The sequence below is a fragment of the Myodes glareolus genome, chromosome 8, assembly GCF_982192425.1.
Source record: "Myodes glareolus chromosome 8, mMyoGla1.1, whole genome shotgun sequence".
Classification (NCBI taxonomy): Eukaryota; Metazoa; Chordata; class Mammalia; order Rodentia; family Cricetidae; genus Myodes; species Myodes glareolus.
The window spans coordinates 76,747,472-76,763,105 of record NC_142033.1 but is presented as its reverse complement, the minus strand read 5'-3'; the positions used below and the strand labels follow the sequence as shown (position 1 = coordinate 76,763,105).

Here is a 15,634-nt window from a genome sequence, read left to right as displayed (position 1 = left end):
CTTGGTTTTCCAAGATAGGGTTTCTCTGTGAAGCCCTGGCAGTCCTGAAACTTGAAACTTGCTTTGTAGACCAGACTGACCTCAAACTCAGAGGTCCACCTGCCTCTGCCTCCCAAGAGCTAGGATTAAAGGGATACACCACCAATGCTGGGCTGGTATGAACACTTTTATTTTTCTTTCCAGATTATTTTCTCTGCAGGCATACTTATGTAAATACATGTAAGTATATATTGAAGCTTACGATCTTGCTTCCCCAGTGTACAACTGTTCCATTCCTCTGCTACAGGTGAAGTAGGTTAGTGGTAGCATGCTTCCCTAGTGTGTGCAAAGCCCTGGGTTTGATCCCCAGTACTGACACAGAAATGATCGAGTTAGCCAAGCCACTTTAGAGAGGCCAAATTCTCCCTTCTCACGGTGGCATATGTGTGTGGCTTGTTCTCACATGGGGATATGCAAGTACACTGTGGAGGTTAAATATCAATGTTGGTTGTCTTCTTGTCTCACTGAACCTGTAACTCACCAATTGGCGAGGCTGGCTAGATAGTTTGCTCCTAGAACCTGCCTGCCTCTGCCACTCCAATGATATAACTTCATTAAGGTTCTCATACTAGTGTGGCAACTACATTACCAACTCAAGTATTTCCCTAGTCCCTGATGACTATCACTTTTTTTCCCCCAATGTTTTTTTGAAGCAGGGTCTGTCTATGTAACTCTGACTAGCCTGAAACTCATGTAGACCTAGCTGGCCTCAAACTCAGAGATCTACCTGTTTCTGCCTCTCAAGTGCTGGGATTAAAGGTGTGGTATGACTAGGTACAATTGGAATCCATGGAGATTATGTGCTGGGATTAAAGGTGTGGTATGGCTTGGTACAGTTGGAATCCATGGATATTACGTGCTGGGATTAAAGGTGTGGTATGGCTAGGTACAGTTGGAATCCACGGATATTATGTGCAGAGAAAACACAAAACTTTGAAACTGCTCAGTACTCAGGAGGCAGAAAGGAACTTTATAAATGAGGCCAGGCTGGTCTACCTTGTAAGTACCAGGTTAACCAGGGCTATAGAGTAGGAGCTAAAAACCAAACAAACATACAAACAAACTCCACAAGCCAGGCATTGGTGGCACATGCCTTTAATCCCACCACTTGGGAGGCAGAGGCTAGCCTGGTCTACAGAGCAAGTGCCAGGACAGGTTCCAAAGCTACACAGAGAAACCCTGTTTCCAAAAACCAAACAAAGACTCCACAAAACAAACAAAACAAAAGTTTAAACGGAACTCTTCTATAAGCAAGCAATTCCACTCATAGGTGTATAGCCAAAACACCTGAAAGGAGAGTCTTGAAGAATATCTGTACACCATGTTCACAGCAGGTAAATGTAGAAGACTCAAGTGCCTATCATGGATAACTGAACAAAATGTGGAGCATTCCTAGTGGAATGTTATTCAGACTTAAAAAGATTCTGACACGGCACAACAAGATAGACCTGAAGGCATTAAAATTAGTGAAGGAGTATTATCTTAATAAGACAAATACTGGGAGCTGGAGATGGCTCAGTAGTTAAGAGCACTGGCCATTCTTCCAGAGGACCTGGGTTCAATTCCCAGCATCCACATGGCAGCTCACAACTGTCTGTAACTCCAGTTCCAGGGGATCTTATATGACACCTCCGCACCAATGCACATAAAATAAAGTTAAATAAGTTATTAAAAAAAAGATGAATATTATAGGTGTCACTTAAATAAGATACCCAGAGTAACCACAAATTAGAGACAGACAGTAAAATGGTGGATACCACGAGCAGGGGAGAGGGAACAGAGAATAGGCAGCAACTGATTTTGTTTAACATTTATTTTACTGTGTGTATGTCTGTCTATATGTCTGTCTGTGAGTGCCTGATACACGTGTGTGGGTGACCACAGAAGCCAGAAAAAAGGCCGACGCTGGGTAATTATGAAAGGTCCAAAGTGGGTATTGGAAACTCCACTCAGGTCCTCAAGAAGGGCAGCAAGCACTCTTATCTACTGCCCCTCTCCAGTTCCAGGCAGTGGTTGTTTAATGTGGAGCTTCTGTTGACAGAGATGAATGCTGGTGATTGCATATTATGGATGTGTTTAATACAATTAAACGGTTCATTAGAAATGGTTATGATAATGAGCTTGCTAGGTATTTCACCACAATATAAAAAAGGGGAAAAAGCTCATTAGTGGAACTTTTTGTTTATTTTAAAAGAGGTTTCTTTGCCCTTGGTATTTTTTCCCAAGGCTTCTTAACACCATTCTCTGAAGGCAGGCAGATTACATACTAGTACTATCATCTACCTCAAGCAAGCTACTCAGTCCCTGTTTCTTAATGTTCTTTTTTGGAAAATAGTAATACCATAGCTGGATGTGATGGCACATGCCTTTAACCCCAGTACTGGGAAGCAAAGGCAGGTGTATCTCTGTGAGTTCTATGCCATCCTGGTCTACACATCAAGTTCTCAGCCAGCCAGGGATTAATGTGAGAAAAAGAGAGAGGGAGAGAGGGAGAAGAGAGAGAGGGAGAAGAGAAAGAGCGAGCAAGAGAGAAATATTGAGATTACTGTACAGGTGACAATCCCATGGACTGAGTTACTTACTGCATGTGAGCTGCCTGATTTGATATGCTGCAGACCATATGCACTCAGTCAATGGCAGCTTTGCCATGCAGTGTGATATCACTTTGTCACTTACCAGTCCCTCCCACAATCTCACAATGCATCTGGTCTGCAGCTTTCTTTGTAAATGCATGCATATAGCGGGCAGAGGACAACCTGAGGTATTATACTCAGGAATGCCATCCACTTGGTTTGACATTGACCTTGAATTCACCAATTAGATCCTTCTTGCCACCCTCCTATCTCTGAGATTATAAGTGTATGCAATCATGTGCACCTTTTTAAAAAATTAATTTATTTTTTGCCAGCATGTATATAAGTGCATCATGTGTGTGCTTGCAGAGACCAAAGAAGGCTTTGGATCTTCCTGAACTGGAGTTACAGACAACTGTAAGCTGCCATGTGGGTCCTGGGAATTGAACCTGAGTCTTCTAGAAGAGTAGTCAGTACTCTTAACTGCTGAGTCATCTGTCTGGCCCTTAGGCACAACTTTTTATATGGTACCTGGGAACTGAACTTGGGTCCACAGGCAAGGACTTTGTAGGCTGAGCTATTCTCCTGGAGCTTTCTGAGCCCTGGCTGACGGCCACTCAGGCTCATATTAAACATCTGTGATAGATAAACCTCTTTAGACATAAAGACTTCCTGCTCCACCCCACCATTTATCTACTCGGGCTTTAAGTTTCCACTTATGCATCAAGCAGAGAATTACTAGCTATCAACCTCTGGCCTCCCTTTCCTTCTTGGTATTTTGAGTCCCCACCCAATGGAATCTGAGTTCTGTGTTAGCAGAGCACAGCAGCTCTTGCTCTGTTTGATGCCCAATATGGTATTTATACCTTAATCAGTAGTGGAGTATTTGTCAGGAAGAGTTACATATATTGGGCTAAAGGACCCACAGGAAGGACATACTAGGTAATAGATGACGTGTCAGCACTGGCCAGAACTGAACCGTGACAACTAGAAGAATACTTGAAAGAAGAAAATCTAAGATTAGAAGTCCATTTTAAGAAACAATCTGTAATGACTACTTCTGCGAAAACTGCTTTAAAGGACTGCATAATGACATCAGGAAATAATATGGTGGATAAAAGTGGATAGTAACATGTGTATATAGGACTCCAGTTTCTTAATGAGAAAACCAATTACCTATAACTGTGGCTCTAGACAGAAATACTCTAAAACAATAATGCCCTCCCCTTAATAATGTAAACAAAATCTTTCCATTGTAAAAAGTGGCTTCCTGTGTTACCCAAAGAAATTTATTTATTTTGTATGTGTTTCGTACACACACCAGAAGAGGGCATCAGATTCCTAGGACTACAGTTATAGATAGTTGTGATCTGGCATGTAGATGCTGGGAATTGAACTCAGGACATCTGGAAGAACAGCTGTGCTCTCTTAATCGCTGAGCCAGATCTCTAAGGCTATGTGTTATCCAAAGTTTAGATGGCCAGGGAGACACATAGGAAGTGACAGACAGACCCCAAAGGTTACCTGGTTGTTGACAACTACATGCACAGTGCCATGGGTTGTGTAGGATGGCAAATCACTGAGATGGAAGGTCTCATACACGATGCCCTGCCCAGAAAAGGCAGCGTCCCCATGCAGCAGGATAGACATCACCTGAAAAAGAGACTCCAAATGTAAAACATCTTGACATTAAGTTCACAAAACAAGTGGATGAAATGAGCTGCAACTAGTTTTTATTACTTATGTTTGAGTGCATGAAATGGAGAATAGGGTACACACGCCACAGCATGTGTGGAGGTCAGAAGACCACCTTGTAGAGGTGGGTTCTCTTTTTCCACATTTTTGTAGATTCTGGGGAATCAAGCAAACTAGCTCCTTTATGCACTGAGTTATCTTGTGCAGCTCATAATTTTTTTCAAGGGTAATGTTTTAAGGTCATTCACAATTCACAAAGTAACAGCAGTACAAACGACTTCTAGAAGAGCATCCCTTCTAGCCTGACTTGCTGTCATATCCACATGTGCCACTGCCTGCTAGCACCTGCCCTGAATACAGAGAACCGCAAGATAGCCTTTTACACCTTACAAACCCTCCCATCCAAGAAAGCAACTCCAGCCCCAGCCACCCCAGGGAATGTTTCCTCAGTTGTTATGTCTCTGGCTGCTCCTATATACCAGATAGGTTAGCTCTGGTCACTTGGTCTGGTCATTGTCTGCCAATTTCTCTTCAATTCATCTTCTCAGCAATAAGCATACAGTGTAATTGGTGGGAAGAACTTCATCTTATTCCTTCTCGATCAAACCTTCACCTCAGCCTCAGCAACATCTGGACCCATCTCAGCTAGTTCCTTGAGTGGCTAATGAATGATGACCTCTGATTTATTACTTCTGCATCTATTAATTGCATCTTCTTCCTTCTTCCTGATTTATGATTGTATGCTCATGATTCCTCTCATTTTACAGAGTGCACATAAGAGGTTCATGATACCATCAGTTATTCTGATGCTCACATTATTTCAGTGTGCTGTGTCTTTCAGGGTACCTTCTTTTCTGGTACCACAGCACTGCATCCTCATATTGTGCTGTCTATTACCAGCCCTGATTCCTCCAGTAAAGGACAGGACTTAGATTCATAGCTATCTGTTAACCAACACCAGTTTCTAAGCACAGAGCTAGTGAATATATGGATGTGCACACACAAATGTTATTTCTATATCTCTGTATACCACATCTATCAACATCTCCTCCAGCTACCCACAGAGTTTACCTATTAGCTCAGCATTCCCAGTGGGACCCATTCTTTGGTTATATAGCCTATTTCTCTCCCAACCCCTTATATTAGTTAGGGTTCTCAAAATACACACACACACACACACCAAAAAACAGAGCCAATGAGGGAGAGGTTGGTATAGGACTGCCTAGCTGATTTTAAGGAAGTAAGCTGGCATGTTTAAGCACTGTGAGGTGGAGGGGAGGGCTACAGATCTAGGGAAGAACTGAAAATTTAGTGTGAGTCTGAAAACTATTTAGAGGCAGAATTCCTTCTCTTTTTGGTACCTGGGTATTTAAAAGATAGGGTTTCATGAGCCAATGCTGGCTTAAAAGTTTCTATGCAGACAAGAATGACCTCTGAACTCTTCATCCTTAACTTCTACCTCCCGAGAGTTGGTATTATAGGAATGCACCACCATACTCAGTTTTATACAGTGCTGCAAACTAAACAGAGGGCCCATGCTAACTCCTTATGGTATTATACTGGGAAATGGTGATGAGCTATTGAAATCATCCTAGGCACATGTGGGCTGTGTGCTTATACAGGCTAAGTTTTATATCAACTGGCACAAATTAGTCATTTGGAAAGAGGGAACCTCAACTGAGAAAATACCCCCACCAGACTGTTTCTTGATTGATGACTAGTGTGGGAGGGCTCAATTCACTGTGGGTAGCGCCATCCTTGGGCTGACGGTCCTGGGTGCTGTAAGAAAGCAGGCTGAACAAACTATGAGGGACAGGTTATTAAGCAGCTCTCTCCATGGTCTGCCTCAGTTCTTGCCTCTAGGTGATGCCCTGACCTCCTCTGATGCTGGACTGTGATATGGAACTGTAGCTGAAATGACAAAAACTCTCCTAGTTGCTTTTGGTCACAGTGTCTTATCACAGTCATAGAGAAGTAACTAAAACCCGGCCAGAGGAGTGATTTAAACTTTCACCGAGGAAATGTTTCTGGAATACAAAATCTCAAAGGCCACACTAGTACCAAGTCAAATTAGGTGAGTTTCTCAATGTACAAGGTTATAAAGTGACCTCAGCCCAATTTACACAAAGTATGCAGTTTTTCCTGAGCACTAAGGTTATATAACCTGCCATCTTACTGAGTTCTAGATTTAGCAAAAACCAAATCATTTCTAAGGAATGTCAGACAGAACAGTAGCAAAAATAGACAAGAGATCAACTAAGCTTTCTTTTCACCTAGCTGAGATCATGCAAGGTGCTTAGAGCAAGGTGAGGAAGGAACTCAGAAATTGGACTGGCAGCTACCTGCCCTGGGGTAAAGGAAAGCACAACAATAAAGTACACGTGGATAGGACACTCCTTAGAACACGAGGAATGATGCTACAGAGATGGCTTATCAGGCAAAAGCACTGTCTCTTCCAGAGGACCTGGGTTCAATTCCCAGCACCCACATGGCAGCTCACAACTGTCTGTAACTCCAGAATTCAACACGCTCACATAGACATACATATAGGTATAACACTAATGTAATAAGATAAATTAAGTTAAAAAACCCAACCCAAACCAAAATATGTGTGAATTTCCAGCCAAGCAGGAGCTAGCCAATTCCTTTCATTTAGATCCTAAAAAGGACCAAATATCGAGCCCTTCTCTGCTACCCTTCTCATTATTTTATCACCTTTCAGGACACATCGAATATTCTAAACAAGGTCTGCCAGAATGGATTTTTGTCTACATTTTCAAAGGCAGAAGCTACCTAAACCAACCTACAACTTCATTTTACTACCCAATGCCAAATATCCGGGTCAGCCCCCTCACATATCCCGTGTTCTAAGTGAACATGGGGCTACTTGTCCCCCAGCATGGCTGAAGCCTCACTGTAGATGCTCTTTGTCTACTGAAAGATTTTCTATGGCACCACTCAGCCCTAAACTGGGACCCAGTAAGTGTCCTCTGTGTGCCTGTGACAGGATCACAATGAGAAATTGCTTTCACCTCTCAGGGCTATCCCAGCCAGCTCTGTCTTTCCTCTAAGACACCAAGTGTAATACTATGATTTATAACTTGTTTTTTCTTCCTTAACTTTTGTGTAGGAGTTTTGCCTGCATGTATTCTGTGCACCACATCTCCAAGAACAACAAGAGTTTTTAACTGCTGAGCCATCTCTCCAGCCCTGATTTATAGTATTTTAAACAGCAAAACCAGGTATGGTGGTACACATATAAAATCCCAGCACGTAGGAATGGCTGAGGCAGAATCTCTTAGATGAGACTAGCCTGGGCTATAGTATGAATCTGTCTTTAAATAAATAAAAAGTAAAAAATAAATAGAAAAATAAAAAATTGCAGACCCTACCCTAATTGTATCCCTCTACAGGCTACTCTGAGAGGCTGGCTGCTGCTATGGTCCCAAACCTCCCTCCACTTTTTGTCCATCTTCACAGAATATTCTTTCCTTTTACCTCCCTAAATCATATTGTTTCTTCAATATCTTAACTTTTTCTTTTGTTTTTAAATTACGTGTGCATACATGTACAATGTGTGCAGGGTGTGCTAAGGCCAAGCAGCATTAGATTCCCTGCAGCTAGAGTCACAGGCAGTCATTCAAAGGTCTGAGTTCTGAGTGCTGGGAATTGAGCTCAGGTCCACTCCAAGAATATCATGTATTCTTAGCCGTCCAGGCATCTCTCCAGCCCTGATACATCCGATTGTCTCATCTAACTTGACTCCATGTCTACAGAGCTTATTCTAAAGCACTGCATGATCCATTTTGCAGCTCTGCTTTACTCACTGTTCAATTCTCCCCCCTTTTCTTTCCTTTTTTTAAGTTTTTTAAAATTTATTATGTATGCAATATTCTGTCTGCGTGTATGACTGCAGGCCAGAAGAGGGCACCAGACCTCATTACAGATGGTTGTGAGTCACCATGTGTTGCCAGGAATTGAACTCAGGACCTTTGGAAGAGCAGTCAGTGCTCTTAACCACTGAGCCATCTCTCCAGCCCTCTTCCCCCTTTTCTTTTACCCTTTTTCTTCAAACAGCAAAGATCCTTGAGAGTGGGCTGACAGTGTCCTTTTTATGTATCACTCAATGTACATTATACCACATACAATGAATATGAATACATGACTTTTCCCCCTGGTTTCTTAGTTTTTAACATCATTTTTTTTTTAAAAAATTATTTATTTATCTATTATATACATAGTGTTCCTCCTGCATGCCAGAAGAGGGCACCAGATCTCATTATAGATGGTTGTGAGCCAACATGTAGTTGCTAGGAATTGAACTCAGGACTTCTAGAAGAGTAGTCAGTGTTCTTAACCTCTGAGCCACCTCACCAGCTCCTTAATAACAATTTTTAATAAGAACTAAACAACTTTATGGAAATATAAAATTTGCTACAACTAAGAATTATATCCTGAGGTTAAATAAGGATAAGATTACAGTCAGATAAGGGCTTTAGATTACAATCAGATAAAGGTTTTTATATTTGAGCAAGTCAGCAAACCAACATTCAGCATTCTCTATCACACAAAAGAAATGCCAGGGCAGTTGAGAACTGTCTGACATGCAATTTTGGTCTTATCAGTGACACTCTCTCCTGGCATCTGAGTCCCACATCTTTTCCTCGCAGTCCCTTTTTCTGTTCCTCCATCAACACTGAAGATAATCTGTAAAGCATTGTGTGGAATACGGGCAGAAGGAACTTTACTCACAATCTCTCAGGGCCTCACCTTTTTCCCTTCAGTATCTCCACAATAAAACTGCTCAGCTTTGGTCTTGCCCATCACCACAGGGTCAGCAGCCTCTAGGTGGGAAGGGTTTGCCACCAGGGACAGAGTGATGTTTCTGTCTGTCACACGGTTGATCCTGCGGTGATACATGCCCAGGTGGTACTTCATGTCCCCGGAACCCTGATGATAAACATGGCAATGATTGTTGAGTAATGATGGTAGAAGTGGTTCATTCTTAACGGCAGCCCTACAGATGGGATTTTGACTCCTAGGGCCCAACTGTAGGAGGAAGGGGAAAGCTTTCCTAACATTATCCCCCCAGGCACAAGTATAGGGTCACCTGGGCAGAAGTAAAATATTCTTGCCCCCAACAGGAGGAATATAAGGCAGGGAGAGGAGGTGGGCCAATTCCAATAAGGAGGGCAAACTGTAAATGGTCCGGAAGAATGGCACTTTGGTTAAGACATTCTGAGAAACCAGTGGCTGTAGGGGGTCTCAAGCAGACCAACCACAGTGGATATATCTCCATATAGAACCTCACCTCATCTGCTGCTTCCAGCTTTGAGTCAAACTGACAGAAAATCTGCTCCAGCTCCTTCCTGATGACATTCGCAAGCACGTTCAGTCGTCCTCTGGGACACAGGGAAGAGTGAGTAATCTCCAGGGCAAAGCTGCCCGGCCCTACCCCTTAACCAGGACACATCCCTGGTTTGTAGCCCAAGAACAGTTATGATCCAAAGCATGTTGAGCCATAACCCATGAACAAGAAAAGGCAGAAAGCACAAAAGCTACCAGCTCCAGCTCCCCGCCTCTCCCAAACCTCAGAGAGCAGTCGTTATTACAAGTGAGACAGCAGCAATGGCACTGGGGTTGATTTACTTATGACACACTGTGTGTGCAACAAAGGCTAGTCTAACACTTAAAATAGTCCAAGTTGGACTTGAATTTTGTGATCTTCCTGCCCTAGCCTCTCAAGTACTGTGATTATAGGTATGTACTACTGTGTCCACCTGGATTTAATTTTAATAAAACTCACTATAGAATGAAATACAAGTCTAACCATATTTGGCTTCACTTTGACCCTGACTCTGTAGTCACCCTGATGTAGGAGAGTGAGAAACTTGGAAAGCAACACATCCTCATGTACTCAGGTACCATCAGATCTCTAGCTGCACTGGATAAGGGAGCAGCAGGGATCGACTACTGTGTCTCCAAGGCCCCATCGACCTAAAGTACCTGTGTGGCATTCCCATGATCACATAGTCTATTCCGTTTTCACTTGACTTGTCAATGATTGTCTTGAGGGCAGGGATCAGCACCTCACAGCCTTCCAGACCAAAACGCTTCTCAGAGGACCACTTCCGCTGTAGGAACTCCTCAAACCTGGATGGAGAACCAAGCACCTTGAAGAACAATGTCCATAGAGCCAATCTCAATGTTAGGCATTCTCAAATGAAAAGAGGGTACAATGGAGGCCACCTCTGTTCTGTTTGCTCAACACCCTGGAGGACAGGCTACCCAGAATCCACAAAAACACCATGGATCCCCTGGGCGCCCGTGGCCCAAATCACACCTCTTTACCTGGTGGACCGTACAAGCCTGGCCAGCAGGGTCCGCTTTTCCTCATTGGTGAACTGCATGATTCCAGGAGTCTCAAACTTCTGCCGGATCCACTGGCATTGTTCCAAATCATTAATGAACATGAACTCCACACCAATGTGCTGACAGTAGGCCATCTGTTCATATATACATAGGGACACAAAAGTCACTGGTAAACATGGACTATAATTCCAGTGTGCCAGTAATTAGCTATCTACTTGTCCACCACCCTCATACAGGCAAATATATGTTTAACCAGGTCTCACTGTAAGAAGGTACCAACTTCCCTATTATCCAGGCTAGGAAGGAGCAAACTTCCTTCTCCTATATATCTAAAGTGCTGTGACAGAAAGCAGAAATCAAGTAGGTAACAGTCTTGCAACCTTCCTGCCTTGGTCCTTCTATGCTGGCATTACCAGCTTATAAATGGCACACTTGGGGGCTGGAGAATGACTCAGTGGTGAAGAGCATTAGCTATTCTTCCAGAGGTCCTGAGTTCAATTCCCAGAACCACATAGTGGCTCACAACTATCTGTATTAAGATCAGACAGGCAAAACACTGTATACGTAATAAATAAGTCTTTTTAAAAAATGCCACACTTAGCTTCTGAGGTCCTTCTAACACAGCCATGCAGTACATTCTTAGGATCTGGTTTGGTACACTGAGAACCCGAGGAGCAAGGAGTCAACCGGGCTAATGAACAACCAGTTCATTATCTTCATGGTAAGTAGCAGAGACCATGCCAGCTTTTGGACTGGATCCCTTTCTAAGAAAAGCTGGCTGTCCTTAAAGTATGTTCACCATCCATGATAAACTTGATGGCTGAAGTTAAAGACTTAAGACTTTAAATTCAATTTTCTAATAACTGATTCCCCTGGAAACTTAAGGACTGAAGAACACGACAGCATAGGAAAAAGGACAGGACTTTTTTGTTGGTTTGGATGTTTGAGACAAGGTCTCTATAGCCCTGCCTATCCTAGAACTCACTATGTAGACCCACTTGGCTTTGAAGTCAGAGATCCACCTGCCTCTGCCCCCAAATGCTTGGACTAAAGGTGTGTGCCACCACAACTGGGTAAAAGAACAGGTCTTAAATAGACCTGACAAGCCTTGAACCAAGATGGAAACGAGGTGGTGGTCATCCCTGCAAAGGTGGAGACCAGTAAGATAGCTGGCTCTTGGGGAATGAAAACTAAGGAAGGGAAGAGAAACAGCTCTTGCAAACCACCTCACGGATGCCCAACCCCAGTACTCTTACATAGACTCACGGTTCTCGCTGAGCCTTTACCACCTATACCACTGTCCTGGAGGCCCAGAACACGTGTGAAAGTAAACCAGGGAGCAGCACTGGGATAGCAAAGGCAACAGGGTGTCTGACGTTGCCAACTTTACAGACCCACAAGCCCAGTTGTCTTCAAACAGCCAGAGGCCCGAATATGATCCCAGTGACTCCTTTCTGTGCCTCCGTTTGCTTTAGACAGTGAGTCCAGCTGGCACCGGCAGTTACAGGCTTGCTGGACTGTGGTCAGGTACCTGTTCTTTGCATAGTGGGGGTCAAAGAAGGCTTTGGCTGAACTTATAAAAGGCTGTCTAAAATATACTACAGCCTTTCTAGCCAAAAGAAAAATCATATAGCCTGGAAGACCTTTGAAATTTAAGGTGTCATAATTAATTCATATTATGTTTCTTTCTTTTATTTTTAGATTTGTTTTTTTTAACAAATTTGTTTTTTTTTTAAGATTTATTAAGCATACAGTGTTTTGCCTGCATGTATGCCTGTATGTCAGAAGAGAGCACTAGATCTCATAGATACCTTGGAGGCACCATGTGGTTGCTGGGAATTGAATTCGTGACCTCTGGAAGAGCAGCCAGTGCTTTTAACTTCTGAGCCATCTCTCAGCCCTCTTTTCTTTCTTTCTCTTTCTTTCTCTTTTTTTTGACACAGGGTCTCACTATGTAGTTTTGGTATTTGCTATGTCGATCAGGTTGGCCTCAAACTCTGAGCTCCTCCTGCGGGCAGGGATTTATCATCTAAGATGGTAACTTGTAGAACTTCTAAATTAGATTAAGCTATAACTTCAGTTTTCACCAGTCCATTATCACATCTCATTTTTGCAGATCTGCAAGGAATCTGGTGACCAGCAGGACAAGGAGTGCTTCTGCATAATTCAGACCCAAAGAACATAGAAAGACATGAGCCCCCAGAAAGCCTAATCCATAACTGTTGTCCTCAGAGCAATACCAGCTTAGAATATAGGTATGCACATAAACCCCTCACTACCATACACTACATGTGATGTGTATATGTGTTATGCTGTGATGTAATTACACAGCATATGCTTAGAAAACTTTAGTAAGTTAGATTTTTCTAAAGAAATAGATGACATGAATTTTCCTATCTTATTTGACCCAATATATCAAACATATCATTGCAGTGGTTAAAGTTATCCAGGTGTTTTGTGCATTTCAAGTGTGCAATTGTTCTACAGACCAGGCTGGCCTCAACTCTCAGAGTCCCGCCTGCCTCTGCCTCCTGAGTTCTGGGATTACAGGCGTGTGCCACCACCACCTGGCTTCACGTGCTCAATAGTTGATAGGTGGCTCCTACGCTGAAATGGGCAGGATTAGACTGATTGTTATCAGTGTTAGTTTGCGACAATGATGCATAAGTGGGATTCAAAGTTAATTGCATTGGATCAATCCCGAGCATTTCCTTATGATGATCATTCTTTCCAGACAGAGACGTAAACAGTTTCCACTCCTTGCTCTCCCAGGGGCCCATCAAAAAGTTAGGCAGTATCCTGAGATGCTTACAATAAACACAGGAAATGTCCCAGCTAACATTAAAATATTGTCTACCATTTATGTGCTAAAAATGGACCTGGAACATGCAAAAGATGAGCTCACTGGAAGAAACACTAATCACCAGGGGTGATATGGGCGCAGGAGGGGGGCGGAGTTCTGACTTAGATGACCACAAAAGGATTCCTCCTACCCCACCCCAGGTATCCCTGATTGTGACTATGCTTCAGTCTGGGTTTATGAAGAATTATCAGATGCTACCGATGGGTTCAGAACCTGTTAGTCCTGAACACCATAGACAGCACTAAGTAAAAGCAACAGCTCATACTGGATGAGCACCTCTCAGCAAATCCACTCCCTTTTGGAACAGGCACCCTTATATACAGAACAGAGGCAATGACTTGCCCAAGAGAGATGGAAACACACAGGCAGCCTGACGCCAGAGCCAGGCTCTCAGCTGCTGTTTGTAGTATACAAAAAAGAATCCCTTAAATATCAGTAAAGTACAGAAAGAAAGAAAAAATAAGACAGTAAGATGGGAGAAATGGGGTGAGGGTGGGTGTAGAACAGGAGCAGCCACCACTGTGTAGTGCACTCTGCAGCTGCAGGCCTGTACACAGGTCACGGGACTCTTCCAGGAAGACATGCATCTGAAATAAAAATCTAGAGGGAGCTGAAAACAGATTTTTTTTTCCCCCTCTAAAACAGGGTTTCTCCTTTTAACAGTTCTAGCTGTCCTGGAACTCGGTCTGTAGACCAGCCTGGCCTTGAACTCACAGAGATCAGTTTGCCTCTGCTTCCTGAGTGCTGCTGGGATTAAAGGTGTGCACCACCACCACCTGGCTTTTTTTTTTTAAACCAAATTTTTCTCTCTTTATGACTAAACAAAAAATAGATTTCTAGCTATAAAACAAAAACAAACAAACAAAAAGGCTATTTTTCCATTTTAAAAAACACAGGACTAAGCCCAAAACAAATAGCCTGGTCTCGAGTCTGATAGATTTTTCTAAAAACTGTTCTTACCTCCAGCCGCCGGATAATCTCCCGAAGAGGAAGTGCAGACTCCTGTCCCCCGATGAAAGTGGTGGTGGGCAAGTGGAAGACCTTGTCAAGGTCAGACTCATCTAGGCCATAGAACCCTACAGACGATGAGGGACAAGGCACAGCCACGCAGGGGTCACAGTTTACAGGAAGGGACGAGGAGGAATGTCCCAAAGAGCAAAAAGAGAGAAAAAGATATCACATACCCCTGATATTTAAATATATGTATATGAAAACAAGCAGTATTTCCATCAAAACCAGAAATTTTAACAATAACTAGGCACTAAGATTATTACTATGTAAACCAGAACAAAGCTATTATGCACATATTAGTCCAGTGTTTGGCAATTACTTACAATTTAGAGTTAAATATATTTGAAGGTACCAAGATAAAAGCCAATTTTTGGAGGTGGAAAGAGCCAAAAGAAATCAATCAAAAAGTAAATAAAAAGTTGAGAGAATTAAGTAGGTAACGAGGAACTGATAGAGAGCAGCAGACCATATGAGTCATTTAACAGGAATATGAGGATATATTACAGAGTGAGTGAGGGTGAAACAGTCACTGGGAATCAAGCCACTTGTGGGAGAACTGTCCTCCAGGGTACACTTAGGGAAGCAAAAAAAGGTTGCCCTTAGCCCTTAGCCTTGGATTAGGGAAAAGTCTTTTTTTCCTGAAACAGCCAAATTGCTAGATGTTCTAGGTGTGTTCTGCAGTGCTAGTCGATTACAGGTCTAACCCTCACTTCCCTATCGGCTCTCCCTGAAGTACCACAGGGAAGACGCTCTTCATCTGAGAGCAGGTTTCAGACTGGAAAGAATAGGATGCTCTTCAGCAGCATGCTTGTTTCAACCTGAAGTCATTAAGGGAGTAAGCTAACAAATGAAACCATTGGTATTTCTTCCAGTTTGGCACTTACTCTGAAGGGTAAAGAGCACAGTGTAAGAGTCGCCAGTACTTGAATGCACTTTCTAGCACTTTCTCCGCCTCCAGAAATGAAAAGTGACCCTCCGGCAGACAACCAGCTGAGTCTCTGACATCTGACTGGTCTAGATAAAATGTTTCCCTGTTTCCTGCCTGAACTAAGTAGAAATAAGGGCTGCTGTGCAACACGAG

General features: G+C 43.0%; 1 protein-coding gene across 5 annotated transcripts in view; it reads right to left on the bottom strand.

Moving 5' to 3' along the window:
- Ogdh (oxoglutarate dehydrogenase) overlaps nucleotides 1–15,634 on the bottom strand; it is a 67,581-nt gene that overhangs the window by 9,371 nt on the left and 42,576 nt on the right. For all 5 annotated transcript variants that reach the window (XM_085692181.1, XM_085692182.1, XM_048450073.2 and 2 more), the window contains 6 exons: nucleotides 14,503–14,618; nucleotides 10,659–10,813; nucleotides 10,314–10,460; nucleotides 9,619–9,709; nucleotides 9,078–9,257; nucleotides 4,137–4,265 (listed from right to left, as the gene is read on the bottom strand). In XM_085692181.1, the coding sequence (XP_085548307.1) occupies nucleotides 4,137–4,265; nucleotides 9,078–9,257; nucleotides 9,619–9,709; nucleotides 10,314–10,460; nucleotides 10,659–10,813; nucleotides 14,503–14,618 (818 nt within the window). The remainder of the gene's footprint in view (nucleotides 1–4,136; nucleotides 4,266–9,077; nucleotides 9,258–9,618; nucleotides 9,710–10,313; nucleotides 10,461–10,658; nucleotides 10,814–14,502; nucleotides 14,619–15,634) is intronic.